This window comes from Leptidea sinapis, chromosome 32 (genome assembly GCF_905404315.1).
Source record: "Leptidea sinapis chromosome 32, ilLepSina1.1, whole genome shotgun sequence".
Taxonomy (NCBI): Eukaryota; Metazoa; Arthropoda; class Insecta; order Lepidoptera; family Pieridae; genus Leptidea; species Leptidea sinapis.
This window is the reverse complement of record NC_066296.1, coordinates 11,503,587-11,522,598: the sequence shown is the minus strand read 5'-3', so window position 1 is coordinate 11,522,598 and position 19,012 is coordinate 11,503,587. Positions and strand designations below refer to the sequence as shown.

At 36.8% G+C, this 19,012-nt stretch overlaps 3 protein-coding genes across 4 annotated transcripts in view; 2 read left to right on the top strand and 1 right to left on the bottom strand.

Moving 5' to 3' along the window:
- Positions 1-19,012, top strand: part of LOC126974277 (gastrula zinc finger protein XlCGF57.1-like) — a 248,705-nt gene that overhangs the window by 112,430 nt on the left and 117,263 nt on the right. The window lies entirely within an intron of this gene.
- LOC126974334 (uncharacterized) lies at positions 444-2,331 on the bottom strand. The gene is made up of 2 exons (XM_050821791.1): positions 2,166-2,331; positions 444-1,177 (listed from the first exon to the last, which is right to left on the bottom strand). Exons 1-2 carry the CDS (start codon positions 2,329-2,331, stop codon positions 444-446), a joined length of 900 nt encoding a protein of 299 aa, XP_050677748.1.
- LOC126974286 (GDP-mannose 4,6 dehydratase) lies at positions 3,281-17,609 on the top strand. 2 transcript variants are annotated; one of them, XM_050821755.1, is made up of 6 exons: positions 3,281-3,433; positions 4,275-4,469; positions 10,073-10,313; positions 11,427-11,659; positions 13,678-13,893; positions 15,659-17,609. In XM_050821755.1, exons 1-6 carry the CDS (start codon positions 3,416-3,418, stop codon positions 15,788-15,790), a joined length of 1,035 nt encoding a protein of 344 aa, XP_050677712.1. In that variant the 5' UTR covers positions 3,281-3,415; the 3' UTR covers positions 15,791-17,609. The 2 variants fall into 2 exon arrangements, with proteins under 2 accessions (XP_050677712.1, XP_050677711.1); XM_050821754.1 differs by lacking the exon at positions 3,281-3,433 and adding an exon at positions 3,473-3,916.

Below are 19,012 nucleotides of genomic sequence, written 5' to 3'. Positions count from 1 at the left end.
AATTTTGGATTCACCCATTGTTACGAAATAGGCTTACAAAAGGAATATATCATACATACTTTCCAGACGTATTGCAATATGAAGATAAATTTTTTAACTATATGAGAATGTCTAAAAAAACTTTTTACGAGATCTTGAATGTTCTAAAACCACATATTACTGGATTCAGCCCATTTCGGGAGTGCATCTCTGCTGAAGAAAAATTGGTTATAACTTTGAGGTAAGATGTTACTGTTTAATTAATTTTATTTTTATATATTTTTTTTATATTTTTAAAAAATCGAACCCGCAATCCTTGGTATTCCAACGTGCGATTTTTGTACAGTATAGTATCATCATATTGTATAACTATTGTATTTAATGAAATGATAAACAATTAAAATGGTTTAGATATTATTTATTATTGCTTAATAAAAAGATACGAATAAAACAATCCAAAACATTTAATCATTCGGAAACAGTTCAATGAAACCCGAAGCTTCAGATTCATTTGAGTGAGGGAAAGTAAGGTCGCCAGAAGCTGTGGAGTAGGAAGAAGATGGACGAGGTTGGCTTTCTTGACGTTGATATATACTTTGGGAATATTCCAATGTAGATGGATTTGGTTGAGAGTAATTTTCCGTTCTTGGCCGGGTGTAATAGCCTGTATGACCTTGACTATGTTCAAAAGAAGTATTTGGAAATCCATAGCCAGTAAATTGAGGATTGCATTTATATTTATCTATTACCTGAATCAATTCAATTTGTGCTTTTGATTTTAATAGTTCTGGTATTTGTTTATATCCACTTAATAAAGATAACATAAACATTTTATCATAATCTTGAATACTATCTCCTTGTCGAGCTTTAATGCTCTGCTCTAACACTGCTGTAAGCTTATCCACTTGTCGTGAAGTGCAGTCTTCGCTGTCAGTATTTTTCTTTGTTTTTTTGCGAGTATTTTCAGGAGTATCAGTCAACTCATTTGTTTGATTATCGTTTTCTTCCGGCGTCGTTTCTGATAAACTTGCACTGGTCTCATTAATTTCTAAGGTTGGCATTAAAAATTGTAATTGATCAAAGTAAATATAAGCTGATTTACGCTTAGCAGCTGAACCGCTTTTGGCGCCCTTGCGTCTTTTTAACTCTCTCATAAAGGTGTCTCTTATATTTTTCCATTTCTTTTGAAGACTTAATCCTGCAACAATTTTTTTTTTATTTCAGATATTTAGCAAGTGGGTGTTCATTTGCAGAAATAAGTCATAACTTTCGAATAGGTCACATCACAGCGCGGGAAATTGTTTATGATTTTTGTATTAAAATATGGCAGCTTATGAAACACATTGCGTTTCCTGAACCACATGAGTCAAAATGGTTAGAAGTGGCAGAAGGATTTAAACAAAATGCACAATTTCCTAACTGCATTGGAGCCATTGACGGAAAACATATTGAATTAATAAAACCTGTGCATTCCGGTTCACTATATTTTAATTACAAAAACTATTTCTCACTTGTATTGCTTGCGATATGTGATGCAGATTATAAATTCATTTATATAGATGTAGGAGCCTATGGCAAATGCAGTGATTCAAACATTTTTAAAGAGTCAATATTTTACAGAAAACTTATGGATGGTCATCTGAATGTACCGCGTGGGACACCTATAGAAGAAAATAGTCCATCCATGCCATTTGTTCTTGTTGGCGATGAAGCATTCCCGCTAACAGAAAACATAATGAATGAATAATCCCATATCCTGGGAGAAATTTAGACAACAAAAAGAAAATTTTTAACTACAGGCTATCTCGTGCAGGTCGTTATATAGAGTATATTTTTGGGATATTGTCGAACAAATGGAGGATTTTTCATCGTCCCATCAATGTAGGAACAAACTTTGCAATTATTATAGTCCAAGCATGTTGCGTTCTCCATAATATCGTGCGATCAAACGATGGATACAGATTTGAAGATACGTTGCATATACAAAGTACCATTAATGATATACCTTCTGCACAAAATGTAAGAGCTAATAGAACATCAGTTCAATACAGGAATCAATTCGCAGATTACTTTATTAATGCGGGAAAGCTTCCGTGGCAAGACAGACTGGCTTTCACATCATAACTAAATAGTATTAGGCATTTTCATATAATAATAATAATAAAAACATAATTGAAAATATTTACCAAGTTCTCCTTTTTCTTTTTCTTCCAAATTTTCCCCACCAAATATATCAGTCAGCTCCAACCATAATTGCCTTTTTAAATTTTTATTCGAATAATCATCCGACGACTGATTCCTCAGAGCATCTCTGTTTTGAATTTCGATAATGAATCGCTCCGTATCTAACATCCTGTATTCACAAAACACGTGTGGCCGCTGCGACCAGTGCGCGCACACTGATCCAGTGTTGCCAACCCGAATTTTAGAAAATTAGTAGATTATGTGCCAAATGTTGGTAGAAGTTGGTAGAATGTAAAATGCAAAATTGGTAGATCTACCACCTAAATTTAAAAAAATTTTCAAGATTATAAATGCATGAACTGTTCTTAAAATGTTTATTTTTGAAAATTATACATATTTTTATTGAAAAATTGTAAGTGTTCTGTGCTAGGCTGCCCGTTGTTTGCTATAATTCTTTTAGTACGCAACAATCCCTCTAGAGTCTCCGTGCAAATTCTATTTCTCTGGAAGGTTTTCATATTATTAATTGCAGAAAACAATCTCTCAACGTTGGCGCTACTATGTGGAAGTGCGAGTAATTTTCTCACGAATTCTCATAGCAGGGGAAACATTGGAGACTGGTCTCCTTTTTTAATGGATGAAACATGCTTCCAGAATTCTTCAGGTGTAGGATCCACATTTTTTTCTGTGAAATGAAATGTCATGTTTCTTAATAATCTCACAAAAATCAAAGATTCACCATTGATTCCGCAACTAACCAACCGGGAATGAGCCACAGATGACAGAACAGTATAATAATGGCTATGACTTATGAGCGCGAAATGGCGCGAACGGCGAACTGTTGCTGATGTTTTTTTTTGTGGTTTATGGCCTGGACTCTATGTATGCTTGACGCATCGTCGCATGGCTCACGCAGCACATCGAATTGTCACTTGTCGATATAAAAATAATTTAAAGTGGTGATATGGTCAAACTAATTACAAAATAGGTAGTTTTTAGGTCTAGGGTGGTAGATAGGTAGACTGAGGTGAAAATGGGTAGATCTACCAAAAAGTTGGTAGATATGACATCACTGCACTGATCTCAAATGGTGAATCTCGTTGGTCGCGGCGGCTAACTGGCCGCGTGTTGAGTCGCGATGTTTCTGCTGGCCGCGCGGCCAGTACGTGGTCGCTGGCCACTGGTCGCCTAGTGCGCGCACTTGCATATGTCACCGAAGAAATAGTTGGCCGCAGCGACCGTCATTAAGAATATGGCAGAAAAACACCGGGTATTTTGACATTTTATTTTGACAATTAGTAGGTCTTTACTTTGTTCATGCTATGATGTTTACGAGGCTTAAGCTTACAAAATACAAGTGTAAAAATTATCTGTGAATTTGTGATAACTGAGCATAGCTGATATGTAATATGTATTACTCAACTGTTTATCTAGGTGTAGGTAGGTACTAGGATTCCTTTGATAGGGAGTATTGTTTACAATAATAAGCTTGCAATTTCTTTTGTATCCTTTGAGAATTGTAATAGCTCGTTACAATAATAGTGTTCTGTGTGTAATTGTTAGAGCGTGAAATACAGCAACAGTCAATATATAGGCTGAATTTGATAAGCTTACCTTATCAGTTATCATTTAACCGCAGACATTGGTTGTGTATAGGTGTTTCTAGAGTTGTATTATTGGAAATATTAAAATGTTGGAAGAGGGAGACTCTAGTAACGGTAAAGTTGCGCTTATAACAGGAATAACAGGACAGGTATTTATATTATATATATTGTTATTTTATAATTTAATTCTTATTTAAATTAACATGAGACCCATATTTTTTTATTACCAGTCAGTTTTTATAGGTGTAAATGTAAATTATTAACAACTTTATAAAATTGGTGTACCTGAGGACATACCTAATCATAATTAGGTACATATTTTAAACATAATTTATTCTGTACACTTTTGAAAATATTTGTAATGAACAATTATGCAGATCCAGTAAAAATCTACAATCTCAGTAACATAGAGATCAAAAATATAATCATATTATATTTAAAAATCTTATTAATTTTAAACTAAAAATAAAAAATTTTCTTAAAAAATTATACTTTATATGGTTATAGGATGGATCATATTTGGCAGAACTTTTACTAGAAAAAGGTTATGAGGTCCATGGTATATTACGCAGATCCTCATCATTTAACACTGGTAGGATTCAGCACTTATATGGGAAGCCAGCTAGTCACTCGGGAGGACGAATGCATTTACACTATGGAGATCTCACAGATACCACCTGTCTTATTAGTATTATCACTAAGGTAATTATTATTTTATTTTTTGTGTAAAATTACCTTTAGTATGATGCATTTACATTTACAAAACAAAAACCTATCCCACTCCAAAATTAGATAGCTACAAATCACTTAAGCCATTCCCAACAAAATGCACATTGATGTAAATTTTTATCTGTACAAGAGTAGCTTCTTTAAAGGATTAGGTTCATCATAATTTTAGCTGGAAGATGTCCACTGCTGGACAAAAGCCTCCCCCATGACATTTGGTCCTGTGCTACCCTCATCAAACCTATTTCGGCGATCTAGACCAGATTGTCGGTCCATCTTATTATGTCTTTCGTTATGTGGTCACCATTAGAGGAATTTACTGCCACGTCAGCCATCTGTCCGCCGAGCTATGTGCCCTGCCCACGGCCACTTCTGTTTCATTATTTAGTTCAGTTAAGTTGTCATAATCAATAAGAATTATTAAAATCTGACTGTTAGTGAAAGATTAGCACATTCAAACAAACAAAAATTCTTTCTTTAGAACACTTAAATACATTTTTTGACAGCCCTGGTCCAAAGTGTCAGGTTAAAGCAGCAACAACAGCAAAAGACCAAAAAAAATGATCCAAACTGCAAAGTTCTAAAGCGAAAATACAACCTTGCCTCCAGATTCTTTATGTGGTAAAGCGCCTGTGCGAAATCGAAGCATGTTGTCAAAATCGTCAAGCAGCTTTCTAGTGACCCGACTGGAACACGCAAGGTCTGGGTGTTGTACAAATCTGCTCTTGGTAACATCAACCAGCCATCCCTGCCACTGCACATGACGAATGACACCCTGGTCCATACAGCGAAACAGAAATCGTATCTTTTTGCCGCCAAGACTCGACTCTTGACGACCGGTCTCGACTCTTGATCGGTGTCAGACCTTTATCCCTGAAGTACAGTTCAGACAGAAAAATTTTTGGCGAGCTCAGTTTTCATTTCTCCCATTGTGCTTAGAACGTTAGCCCCTGAGTTGATGCCTACACTAACGCGTGTATTCCGGCACTCTTATTCAAAGGCGGAGGTAATCACTCATGGAAATTAGCCCTTATAACTCTCTCCGATCCAAAAAAAAGGAGTTTGTTTAGATTTAGCTAAATACAAACCTATTAGCCAGCTCTTGGTATGCCTCACCTCAGGGTCACCAGTTGATCAACGACCGACAGTAAGGCGGCTTTCGCCATGATTGGTCGGCGGGCGATCCAACACACAGATGCGCGGCGGCTATCGGAAGCAAGACAGAAGGCTTGGCTGTAGGCAGGGATATAGTAAAGGCCTTCGTATGACACATGGCGCTTCTCTGAAAACTTTCATTATTTGGGGTTACCGAGAGTTTATGCAGCTTCCTCACTGGGCACAGCATTCAGGTCATTTGACGGTCATTGCTCGAACCTGAAGCCCGTGAACGCTGGAGTTCCCAAAGGATGTGTGCTCTCCTGCACTATTCTCTCTGCATTTCTATTGGGAGGACAAACGTGCGTACGGGTGACTTGATGTTCAAACCAGAGCACCAGACGAATCACAGGATCGTTGCCTTTCAAAAAAGTGTACGCGCTTTTTTATCGTAACGTCCTGAAAACACCGCACAATGCATCCCATTCCAGAGCTTATACTTATAATTTGGAAAAAAAGAGTTTAATAAGTGGACATGTAACTCCAAGTAATATTCAATGTATTGTCGAACAAACAGTTTTATCTTTCACGAAATGCTTGATAACAAAGGTATCTTATGAATTAATTTTGTCAAGGTGAATTACTAGAAAGCAATTAATACTAACCAACATGTTGCGGAAATAAGATAGATAAGATTAGTTTTGACGATTATTAGATATATATATATATTATATATATGCTTTTACGTTTGTAAGCCATAAATCTATTTGTTAATGTAAAAGCAGCAAATTAATGGGTGATATCCGATAGTAATATGATAAACGATGATATGCTATTAATATAAAAAAAAACATTTCGTTTCCTCAAATTTTAGTTAATTAATATGAATATTTTAGATAATTATTGTACAAACAAGAATTTAGGATTTTCAAAAGAGAAAAATCTAAACAATGTTTCTTGGTCAAGCTAACTCAAGTTATTTATAAATATCTATATTATGTAAATGCCAAAATGTTTATAATTTATCAATATATCTTCTGGCGAAGACGAGTCTTCTGATATTCGAGGGCGGCACTGAAAATCAAGAAGGCGGAATCAAGGAAGTGACACAACATTACTATTTAAAAATGTATTTATTGCTTTTCGAAGTATTCTCCGCGAAATTTGACACATTTTTCCATACGATGGAACCAATCATTGAAGCAACCAATCCGTTCAGAAGTTGGGGTCTCCAAAATGGCCGTTTTGTAGGCGTCCACAGCTTCTTCAGGTGATGAAAATCTCTGACCACGCAATTTATTCTTTATATTAGGAAAAGTATAGAAATCATTAGGGCTTAGGTCGGGACTGTATGTTTTCTTGCTCTAAAAACTCTTTTGGTCTGTGCGCGGTGTGAGAACTCGCATTGTCGTGATGGAGGATGATACGGCGGTTGCAGTTCTCTTTACGGAGTTCAGAAACGTCCTATGGCAAACAAATGCTAGCATACCATTCTGCATTAACCGTTCCTTGTCTCTCAAGAGGAATAGTCGCAACATGGCCGGTTTTGGAGACAAACGTGGCCACCATTTTTTTTGCAACACTCCGTGAACGTACATTTTTTGTTGGCTTTAACTCATTTTCGAACACCCAAACTCGTGACTAGTTTTTTGTTTTGGGTTCGTACGCGTATATCCAGGATTCGTCACCTGATACGATGTTGTATACAGCATTTGAGGATCCTGCGTGAAATCTTTCGAGAGTTCTGACGCACCAAGTAACGTGAGCCGCTTTTTGCTCTACATAGAGCAAATGCGGCATCCATCGGGAAAACAACTTTTTTACACCTAATTGTTCATGCAAGATTATTTGTATTTGACTCATGCCAATGTCTAAAGTTGCCAGAATTTCGCGGTATGACACATGTCGATCTTCCTCAATCAGCTTACGCACAGCATCAACGTTTTCTTTGGTGACTGCAGTTTTTGGACGACCTCGACGGGGATTATCACTGAGCTTGACACGTCCACTATGAAATTAACCATCCACTAGCAAACCAGCGATTAATTGTGGTTTTGGATGGGGCTTCATCACCAAATGCAGTAATCATCCGGTCAACACACTGTTTTTGTGTTGAACCATTTCGAAAGCCATAATAAATCATCGCTCTAGAATTTTCTCGAGTCAATTCCATTTTCTCAACGACTAAACAAGTTTGAAAAGACCTTGTGACAAGACCGAGAATCTTTTTTAAAATAAATAAATGGTATTCGATTTTTAAAACCAAGAAGTTTTCAATTAAAAAGACTTTAATATGACAGGAACAGTGGAAATATTCCATTAAATACTTACTTTTAGTGTAGCCCTCGTAGATACTTACGTCTAAATATAATTATATGTATTTGCACTATTCATTGTATACAGATGTCGACACTCCAAGTGTTACTAACAAAAAATTGTGAAGTTCTGAAAATTAGGTTTTTTCTTATTTAAAAATATTATTGTTTGTCGTACACTCCTTTCAAGCTGATAAAAGCGTCGAGTGTAGTCTGAACAGACCTTTTATTCGTGCTTTGTTTGCATTCGTTGTGTATTGGTATAAATTTCCAATATTTATGATTGCGAAACTGAAGTGGTAGTGGGCAGGGCACATAGTTCGACGGACAGATGGTCGTTGAGGCGGTAAAGTCCTAGAATGACTACTACGTACCGGAAGACGCAGTGTTGGTAGGCCCCCCACAAGATGGACCGACGATCTGGTCAAGATCGCCGGAATACGTTGGATGACGGTACCGCAGGACCGATCGTCGTGGAGATCTTTGGAGGAGGCCTTTGTCCAGCAGTGGACGTCTTCCGGCTGATCATGATGATGATGTCTTTGACGGTCTCATATTTTTTGTCGATACTTAGGCGCCCCGAAACGGGAGAAATCTAGTGGTTTTGGTTCAGGCAATATCTCATTTCGCATCACCGCCGGCATTATGAGATGGTGCCGAGTCTTGTTGTAAGGTCCACTGGTTGACTTACTTGCAAAGCACAGCATCGTTTGATCCTTTCCACGGTAGATTTGTTGATTAACCTTTACACCCTGTAGGCCTATTCTCGTAACAAACCGAGAATAGGATCGAAGCGACCTTATGTCAAAAAGTTTAATTTCGTAGTCTTTGATTATGATGAAGTTACGTTCCGATTTAGAATAAAAATTGCACGATTCCCGTATTCGTATTCAAGATAGACCGTCAATTGTTGGGAGACGCTTAATTTGCAAAATTTTGACCTTTGGTTGATTAAAACATTATCTAATAGAGCATTGATACCCCTTTTAATTATAGTAGTATATTTAGGTTTTTATAGAACAATATTGGTAACTTCTAGCGAGCTTGTCGTTCTAGTGTCGTTGACGCGCGGCTCCGATCCAATTAAATTTCGGTTAACGTGCTAGGGAAATGATTGGAGAATACCATCAAGAGCAAATCCTGGACAGGATCAAAACTTAACTTCAACGATTTTGAAATAACGAGACTACCGCTAATCAATAAAAACAAATATAATAGCCACCTGTGCCAGTTTTCACGCATTAAATGTACACTAATGCAGAGGCTTGATTTCGCAAAACAATTCGCCATCGGAATTGTCTGTGATTTGCAGTTTGACCGTATAACGTTGCACCAGTAGGAGGCACTTTTGCACAGGATGCAGGCTAGATTATGGGTACCACAACGACGCCTATTTCTACCACAGTAATGTTTACACATTACGTGTTTCGGTCTGAAGGGCACCGTAGCTAGTGAAATTACTGGGCAAATTGACTTAACATCTTATGTCTCAAGGTGACGAGCGCAATTGTAGTGCCGCTCAGAATTTTTGGGTTTTTCAAGAATCTTGTATAAATTTGCTTGCGTATCAATTATCATCAGTTGAACGTTCTGCTCGTCTCGTCCCTTATTTTCAGTAAAAAAAAACATTTTGTTAGTTAAATATTGGTCAACTATAAAATAAATTTTCATTAGAAAAGCCCAAAATTACAAACTCAAGCGTTTTAACAATTATGCTCTTGCGGGTAGACTGAATTTTGGGCAGGTGTTACTTGCACTTTTTGTATATTGGGCCCCAATCTTAATTTATCACCAGCGTAAATTGGTGACACTTCGAGCGCCGATACATATTATTAGCGATGTATATAATATTAGTAGTAGACATTGTTCTGTGCATAATAAATAAACCTTTGCGGGTTGGTTTACGTAAAATCCGTTCTTACTCGCGAAAGGAATATTCCAACCAAATTTCATGTTTCGGTTCCAGAGATATTGTGATGTGTCAATACGTAGGTGGAAATTATATATGTACAATTTAGATGATTGTTAAAAGTCTTGACAGAAAATTTTCAGACAACCAGCTCGCAAAATTTGAATTTTTACGTATTATTTTTTATCAAAATCTTTTTATCCCTGAAACGGACGAAGGTTGCTTCCTATTCGGATCTATAATTTTTTCTCAAATTTCAGGTAAAACCAAAGGAAATATACAATCTAGGAGCCCAGTCACATGTGAAGGTTTCATTTGAGTTAAGTGAATACACCGCTCAGGTGGACGCATTAGGTACATTAAGATTGCTAGAGGCTGTGCGAACTGCTGGTTTGGCCAAAGAGACAAAAATATACCAAGCTTCCACTTCAGAACTATATGGAAAAGTTTGTGAGGTGCCACAGACAGAGAAAACTCCATTCTATCCAAGATCACCGTATGGTTTGTATCTGAAATATATCCTTTAATAGATCTACCCCCATGCTTTAAATCCTCCATTAAAGATTCTAAAACAGTTAGCTTATTGCCAACATTTAAACACCCTATGTCCTAATAACCATTACATCGTCCAAACGAGTGTTGTAATGAAATTCAGTGCAACATTTTATCATCCGTTTTCATAATAACACTCCTTTGGATGATGTTATGGTTAAATGCTATGGACTGGCCTATTTTAATGTTAGCAGTAAGCTAACAAGTAAATAAAGTCTTGTATGCAGCGGTTGATAATTACTTATTAAAACACTCATGTGACATTATCCACATTCGTGTTTTAATACCCCTTATAACACAACAGTTGCATAAATAACTTATTCTTCAATATCTGCTATCCATGGTGCAAGATTACATTATTCAACTACTATTTATCCACATGAGTGACATTATCAATTTGTGAAAACTTGGAACATCCCGTAAATATTTGATTGTTGCGCTTAAAACTTATGATTCTTCTGATGTTGCAAAAGAGAGTTGTGTAGACGGTATCGATTACCAGATCACATACCATCAGGTGATCCCTACGCTGGCTTTTATCCATTAGTTTCTTGTTGTCTTTCTGAAGTTTTTATAAAAACGTCATTCTATAACTTCTTAGACTGGCCATAAATACTATTTCAATCAAAATAAACAAAATATTACATTTGAATTTGGAATCTGTCATTTTTATATGATTGTTCATTGAGTTTTCTCATTTTGGCGCCAATACATTGTCAATTATTCTGCGATATTGAAATGGAGTGGGGTGATAACCGAATCGCTTTGATTAGACTATAGAAATTAGGTATGGCGACAAATGAATTTTTATTTTCGGTATTTATGGCAAGACTAGGTAAATAAGTCAAGAAAGAATATTATTTCTGCTATTGTTATTTGTCGTCATACAATGTGACAATTAAATTAATTAAAAAAAATAATTATTTTAATCTAACGCTTCCTGTATCTCCGAGACAGCAAATACCTTTGGCAAAACAATTTGAAGGGTTCCATTGGAAAAGTTAGAAACAAATATGTGAATGTAAATTAATCTGCGTTAACTAAGTAAATTTAAATTTGTAGCTTGCGCAAAGCTGTATGGATATTGGATAGTAGTGAATTATCGAGAAGCGTACAATATGTTTGCCTGTAACGGCCTATTGTTCAACCACGAGAGCCCGAGGCGCGGGGAGAACTTCGTGACCAGGAAGATAACCAGAGGCGTGGCCAAGATACAGCTGGGCTTATTGGAGTACTTGGAGCTGGGGAACTTGGACAGCAAGAGAGATTGGGGGCACGCTAAGGATTACGTTGAGGTATGAACATTTGTAATCTCAAAACAACAGCAAACAGAAAACTTGAAAGAAAGAAGTAACAAGAATTTACTATACATAATATATTATAGTTGAAATATATTTTTTTATGAGAGTAAGGGACGAGATGAGCAGGACGTTCAGCTGATGATAATTGATACGCCCTGTCCATTACAATGCAGTGGCGCTCATTATTCTTGAAAAGCCAAAAATTCTGAGCGGCACTACAATTGCGCTCGTCATTTTGAGACATGGGATGTTAAGTTTAATTTGCCCAGTAATTTCACTAGCAACGGCGCCCTTCAGACACACTCTTATTAACATTATTTACACGATAAACGTGTAAATAATGTTAATAAGAGTGGCAGTAAGTTTCTTGCCACTTCTTCTCATTAAATCTCAACCTCTTACGAAGTAGTGGTTAATGTAAAAACAAAAGAAAACTTTAGACATTCTTATGTGTCATTTCCTTGACCTACATGAATGAAGTGATTTTGATTTGATTTGACTTACAATTTTATTGCTTGCGTTGCCGCATTGTCTCGGAGGGTATTCCGAAAAAAATTACAACCTTAGGTATTGTGACACTTGATGAAATTGAATTTTTTGTGGTAACCGATGACGTAGCGTTTTATGGCAAAAAAAGTTGTTTTTTTTTCTCAGAGTTTAGAAATTGGCCATTTACATGTCTATGAAAAATTATAATAAATAGCTTTCGATTATGTTGTGTGAAGTTGAAATTACTACCAATCGTGTGGAAATTAAATTCTTTTATTTTTTTTTCAAACCAAACCATTTCTAAAGTTAAGTTAAAATGTAAAATTCCATTATCAGGAATGAGTATATTTATCGTACTATTTCCGCCTTTGAGGCGATTAAAGTTACGATAAAGTTGCGCAATGACGATGCCCAAGTTACAGAACAGATTATTTTTTCAGAGGCTACTCTGGCCACACTTATTTTCTTTTCTACACACTTGCTCGTAAAGTGAGCCTAATTACATCGTTCTTAGGGCCATAAACCAAACAATAACACATGCGCATATTAGAATTATCCCTACAAAGTTAATTTGCAAATTATATGAGAGCCAACCGGGCATTTTCAATTTGACCGGGTAATAACGTTTTTTTAACAACAAAGAGGTTTTATGCCGCTGAAAATCCATTAACATTTTTGGATTAAATAAATGTGTCCCTAATTGAGACTAAAAAACATTTATTATTATTATTTTGTTATAAAATATATGCATTTTATCACTTAAATTATAATTTTAAAGTAGGCTATATGTTATCAAACACCTTATATTTGGCGCGTGCAAAAACAAAATGCGCGCAACTTCCCATAATTTTCATATGTGTTAGTATCGCAATTGTTGCTTTGTGGCTGTGTTTTTTCCTCACAAGTGTGTTGACAAAGTGCGTATGAAACTCGTGAGCAACTTCCTCACTAGACTAGAGGGAATAAACCAAGAAAATGCAAAATATTGACTATATCGCTGACAATACTGACAATACAATGATAATTCTAAAGCTTTCGGATGTCAAGCAGCCTTGCCAATAAACGTGAAAATGTTACCTGCAGGATCTGTACCTGGCCTGAACTACTTTAGTAGATCTCCTCAACATTCAACATTCCCTTCGCAATAACAAGCTAACTCACCCTCCAAATTATTTTTTATGTTTTCCTTTACACTGTTTCTCAATCGGTTCTGTTTAATTTTTCTTATGACAATAAGGGACGAGACGAGCAGAACGTTCAGCTTATGGTATTTTTTTTCGCCCTGCCCATTACAATACAATGCTGCTCAGGATTCTTAAAAACCCAAAAATTCTGAGCGACACTACAATTGCGCTCGTCACCTTGAGACATAAGAGGTTAAGTCCCATTTGTTCAGTAATTTCACTAGCTACGGCGCCCTTCAGATCGAAACACATTAATGCTTAAACATTACTGCTTCCTGTGCAAAGGAGCCTCCCACTGGTTAAGATTCTAAATTAAAATACTATATTTATTGTAAACAGGCCATGTGGCTTATGCTACAACAAGACGAGCCAGAAGACTTCGTAGTTGCAACTGGCGAGACGCATAGTGTAAGGGAGTTCGTAGAGAAAGCGTTCGCGCATGTGGGCAGGAGTGTGGAGTGGAGGGGGGAGGGGGTGGAGGAGACGGGGCACGACGCCGCCACCGGCCAGCTCCTCGTTAAGGTCAACCCGAAGCACTTCAGGGCTACTGAAGTCGTAAGTATTGGTTTTAACTCGAGGTTCGGGGTGTGAAATATGCTATATTTTTATTTTATTGAACTTTTGGATTGAAAGATCGGGAGCTTTACAAACCCACGTAGACATGACGTGACTGCCTTTCAAACTGCCTCATAACAGTGCCATCATCCAAGCCGTGCCGTGAATGAATCACAGAAAATCAGATACATCTACAATTATACATGGGGCACACTAAAAGTTTTGCACTTCTAGTTAATCGGAACTATTTGTTTGTTTTGAAACGTTGCAACCTTCTTAGTAATAAAAAAAAACAATTGGCGGGAAATCATTTCTCAATCGTTTTTCATCAAACATCAGAGTTGTACGTACGCAAAGAAAATGGAATTAAGTCGAAAATATTTTAGAGCGATGATTTTTTATGATTTTAAAAGTTCCACCTTGCTTGAGCACCGTGAGGCGATTGTTTGCTGAATTTGAGGGAGTTCGGGTTTCGAACGAAAATACTATTACTGTTATGCGGCTACTTGAAGAAAACCCTCGGATTACCTATGAGACAATTCGATGACTATTGGGGATTGGTATGAGCCAAATTCAGAAAATTTTACACAAAGAATTGAAGGTTCGGAAACTTTGTTGTCGTTGGATCCTTCATGAACTGACAGCGGAGCAGAAGCGGGCTCACGTAGATTGGTGCTCACAGATGCTAATGGAGTACGACCACGGATATTCTTATGCTGTTTATGACATTGTCACAGGAGACGAATCGTGGATTTATAGTTTTAGACCCGAAAAAAACAGCAATCTTGTGAATGGGTGTTTGAAAATGAGAACAGGCCAACAAAAGTGAGGCAAGCGAGAAACGTTGGTAAAAAATTATCGGTTTTTTTTCTCAGTTATCCCATCTGCACAATTCCACTTTTAGTGTGACCTACGTAGTACCATATCAGTTCACCAAATTGTTCAATATGAGAAACTCAAATATGACGACTCAATATGATTGTATTTTGGTGTTGAATTTAGAGAGGCTTTTCCAGTGAGAAGTCTGTCAAACCTTTGCCACAAATCTTGCTGCTAGTCCCTGAATACTGTGGCGCTTCAGCCTAGTGAATAGGCTCCCAGGAGGTCTACTCTCTTTCTCCGAATCGAAACTTCGAAATCGAACGTAATTTAAACGAAGATTCTCCAGTGTCTCCTACTCTAATTTGTTTTCGGACACATCGAACAAGTTCGGAACTAAAGACAATAAAACACATGTCATATTCAAATTTCGATCGCAACGTAAATGAATTACGACCGTTCCCAACTTGAGATAAAAATCGTAACTATCATTGACTTTTCTGTCCCTGGGAGTCTGTCAATGGGAGGACGTATAGCTTACCAGCGATAGAAGTTTTTATGGAAATTGCAATTCAAGCATGTAATGTAAGGCGATAAGAATGACTTATCGGGTATATTGGGACAGCTTCAGATTATTGACAGCTAATTACTGACAGTAGAAGGTAGTAATTTATCTCTATCTGTAAATAGTATATTGGAAACGGCCGTAAGAGTCAATGAAGTTCGGGACGAAACTTTGGAACGAATGGAACCGTAGTAGGAAATACGTGAAACTTCGATCGATAGTTCGTTTTTCGTTGAATAAGAGTAGACATACAGGACCCTGAAGTTGAGTAGCAAATTCTTTTCTGTGACTGTTAAGTTTACTCTGGTAACTTCTACTGAATCTTTCTAGTAATAGGAAATAATATATTATTATGTAATTATTATGATTTGGTGTTTCCAGGACCTTCTGCTAGGTGACGCCAGCAAAGCGCGCGAGAAGCTAAATTGGTCACCTCGCGTTACCTTCGAGCAGCTGGTGACAGACATGATGGATGCGGACCTCGAGCTCATGAAGAAGAACCCGACGGCGTAGTCTTGTGATACTAAATGTGACAGTATATATTTCGTTACGAAGAAATGTGATTTTCTACTGTGTTTATTTTTATATGTAAAGAGCTTTTTTAAGTATTTACACTAAGATTTCTTTACAAGTTCACTAATCTAAACAATTTGTTATGTTTTTTTAAAGTGATAATCCTCACATCTGGGATTAATACACAAATAAAATTTGAAAACAAAACTTTATGAACAATGCGAGACTCGAACCCACGACCTCTCGCGTTCCGGGCTATTGAGCAAGAGCGACATCTCAAGTCAATTGCCTAATATGTAAATATTGGGGTTGAGCAGGTTATCAACTGTAAAGTAAATCCTGTAGATGAAGCCACAACCTGAGAGTTAAAAAAAGCAAACAAGATTTTATCAACGATACGTCACTCGAACGGATAGCCCAGTTGGAAGAGCGCTCGCACGGAACGCGAGAGGTCTTAGGTTCGAGTCCCGCATCGTTCATAAAATATTGTTTTCAAATTTTATTTGTGTAAGTTCATTAATAATTAATTTATGTATAGTATTATTTTTTAAAATATTATCCAAAATAAAGTATTCAATAATTGCATAGTTCCCATAAGCATGTCGTTCAAATTCAATTATGGAGTATTGGTGTCATATCTGGTTGGCGCACTGCAATATCAGATTGAACTATCGAGCGCAAAGCTGCTCGAATTGTCGGAGACCCAGTGCTCTGTGAACGGCTGGATCACTTGGCGTTACATACAGACGTCGCTTCATTGTGTCTTCTACCGCATTTATCACGGGGAATGTTCCGAAGCGCTGTTTACCTGATTCCTGTCACCGCGTCCAAATTCCACCTTCACATGACACGCCACAAGTTAAGATAATCATAATCATTCCCACCATCTGGATGTGTGACTTTCCTCCAAGATTTTCAAGGAACTTTCTTCCACGTACAACCAATGTACTACCATACGCTATGGAATGAGCTTCCTTGTGCGGTGTTTCCGGGATGATTTGACATGGGTACCTTCAAGAGAAGCGCCTACTTTTCTAAAAGGAAAACGCTCATGTAATTTCTATGGTGTTGCAAGGTAGTTATAACTTAAGTAATATCTAATCATAAGATAATATTAACGAATAATATTCGCTTTATTGTCGAACTTATGTTACCATTTTTATTGCGAGGTGGACCAGTGGGAGGCTCCTTTGCACATAATCCCGGCTAGATTATGGGTACCACAAAGGCGCGTATTTCTGACGTGAAGCAGTAATGTGTAAACATTACTGTGTTTCTGTCTGAAGGGTACCGTAGCTAGTGAAATTACTGGACAAATGAGACTTAACATGTTACATCTCAAGGTGACGAACGCAATTGTAGTGCCGCTCAGAATTTATGGGTATTTCAAGAATCCTGAGCGGCACTACATTGTAATGGGCAGGGCGAATCATTTAAAAAACTCATTACAGTGTGTACAAAAACGCCGAACGCAGTGCTCATAACACTCTCGCTCCCCTTATCGCGCTCGCGGCATCAGTGCGACCTTGTGCACGGAACACTAACTCATCACATTGTTTTGTATTTTAATGAAATCTACATATTGTATGTACCTAATTCAAAAGTTAGCTGTGTACGTATTTTTTTTATCAAATACTTCTGCATAAATTCCATTAATGTTAAGTTTGAGCTCTGCTCGTAAGTATTTACTATTTATTTTTAAATCTAGTGCAATATGTATGTTTTATTAAATTTTTGTTTCTTTTTGTTATATTCTTTGAAAATTAGTTGGTCTTTAAGTATAGTGTGATTAAGTAAATATATTGATTGCTATTTTAAAGTTTGTGGTTTTCGTGATATGTCTAGGTATACCTATGCACCTCCGACATTTTTGGAATTACTACTGAGCCATCTTTTAGTTGTAAATGGGGTGGTGCGCCAGCATACCACACCCAAGATGTTAAAAAATTGAGATGGAATATAGGTAGGTTTGGTATTTTTTGGAGTTATACTTCTTTTGGCGTGAAATTTTAAGATGCGCGCGATCACTGTAACACAAAAGTAACAGGTTGAAGTTAGTTCCTAAAATTTTCCGACGTTTCCGTCATTCGTTATGTTTGATGTTATACTTCTTTAGGCGCGTTATGAAAAAATGATGAGAGTTTAATTATAAGATGCGCGCGCATCACTGTAACAGGTTGAAGTTGGTTCCTAAAATTTTCGGACGTTTGCGTCATTCGTTATGTTTGAAGTTATACTTCTTTAGGCGCTTTATGAAAAAATAATGAGAGTAAAATTTTAAAATGCGCGTGCATAACTGTAACACTAATGTAACAGGGTGAAGTTAGTTCCTAAAATTTTCCGACGTTTCCGTCATTCGTTATCTGTTTATTCAAATTCAAATATTTTTATTCAAAAAAGGATTTATAATCACTTATTGAACGTCAAAATCTACCACCCATTCAAAAGAGACTGCCTCAGACCTGAGAAGAATGGGCGCAAGAAACTCAGCGGGCTTTTTTTTTATATAAAATATGGATTACAATGTAATATCGTACAATAAACATTTATAATTAAAGAGCCTGAGGGTGTTCGCTTTAATCCCAGTCCGTGGTGTCATTAAGAAAATCGTTTATGCTTTAATAACCTTACGTTTTTTAACAATTCTTTTAAATTTCGTAACATATTTGTTTTGTACATTTTCTGGGATCATATTGTAGAAGCATATACATCGCCCAACAAAAGACTTACTAACTCGACCCAACCGAGTAGTAGGCATAACAAGTTTATGTTTGTTCCTCGTGTTAACATTATGAATGTCACAGTTTCTAGAAAATTCCTCAATGTGCTTATGAACATACAAAACATTGTCAAAAATGTATTGAGAAGCAACAGTCAAAATGACTATTTCTTTAAATTTTTCTCTTCTAATGATTTTTTAGGACCTAGTTTATAAATCGTGCGAATAGCCCTCTTCTGCAGCACAAAGATAGTATTAATATTGGCCGCACTGCCCCATAACAATATACCATAGGACATAATACTATGAAAATAACTAAAGTATACTAATCTCGCCGTATCTATGTCAGTTAACCGTCTGATTTTCTTAACCGCATATGCTGCAGAACTAAGCCTATTCGCCAATCCTTCAATATGGGGGCCCCACTGCAATTTGGAATCAAGAGTAATGCCAAGAAATATAGCAGATTCCACTGGTTTTACCACCTCTCCATTTAATAAAAT

Excerpts from the sequence above, each read along its gene's own strand:
- LOC126974334 (XM_050821791.1), bottom strand. The coding sequence starts at position 2,331 with ATGTTAGATACGGAGCGATTCATTATCGAAATTCAAAACAGAGATGCT. Across the intron at positions 1,178-2,165 it reads AAAAGAAAAAGGAGAACTTG|GATTAAGTCTTCAAAAGAAA; the intron begins GTAAATATTTTC and ends AAATTGTTGCAG.
- LOC126974286 (XM_050821754.1), top strand. The coding sequence starts at position 3,854 with ATGTTGGAAGAGGGAGACTCTAGTAACGGTAAAGTTGCGCTTATAACA. Across the intron at positions 4,470-10,072 it reads TTATTAGTATTATCACTAAG|GTAAAACCAAAGGAAATATA; the intron begins GTAATTATTATT and ends CTCAAATTTCAG. Across the intron at positions 11,660-13,677 it reads ACGCTAAGGATTACGTTGAG|GCCATGTGGCTTATGCTACA; the intron begins GTATGAACATTT and ends TATTGTAAACAG.